This window comes from Octopus bimaculoides, unplaced genomic scaffold (genome assembly GCF_001194135.2).
Source record: "Octopus bimaculoides isolate UCB-OBI-ISO-001 unplaced genomic scaffold, ASM119413v2 Scaffold_76078, whole genome shotgun sequence".
Lineage (NCBI taxonomy): Eukaryota > Metazoa > Mollusca > Cephalopoda > Octopoda > Octopodidae > Octopus > Octopus bimaculoides.
In genome coordinates, this window is record NW_026401398.1 from 12,124 (window position 1) to 12,418 (window position 295).

The 295-nt window shown below is 40.0% G+C and overlaps 1 protein-coding gene across 1 annotated transcript in view; it reads left to right on the top strand.

Annotated features, from left to right (window-relative positions):
- The window catches only part of LOC106877967 (rasGAP-activating-like protein 1), a gene marked incomplete at both ends in the record, with an annotated part of 3,088 nt that overhangs the window by 1,859 nt on the left and 934 nt on the right, over positions 1 to 295 (top strand). The window contains one exon of the mRNA XM_014927045.1: positions 149 to 246. Within this exon, the coding sequence (XP_014782531.1) occupies positions 149 to 246 (98 nt within the window). The remainder of the gene's footprint in view (positions 1 to 148; positions 247 to 295) is intronic.

A 295-nucleotide genomic window follows, 5' to 3' on the forward strand; every position in this document is an offset into this window, starting at 1 on the left:
TATATATATATATGGAGATCGTTGCCAATGCCACGTTAAACGATGATGATGATGATATGTATGTATGCATGTACTTGTATATTTAATGTATTCCTTTATCTACTTGCATGTCTCTCTCTGTCTGTGCGTCCTGTTCATCTATGAAAAGGTAAACATTAACTTCCGGAACCTACCTGATGGTTCCAAAGTGAAGAAATGGTACAGACTGATGCCTCGACCACCCCACATGGAAAACAGAAGTGCTGGGTATGTCCATACTTTGCTTTTTCTCTCTCTCTCTCTCTCTCTCTCTCTC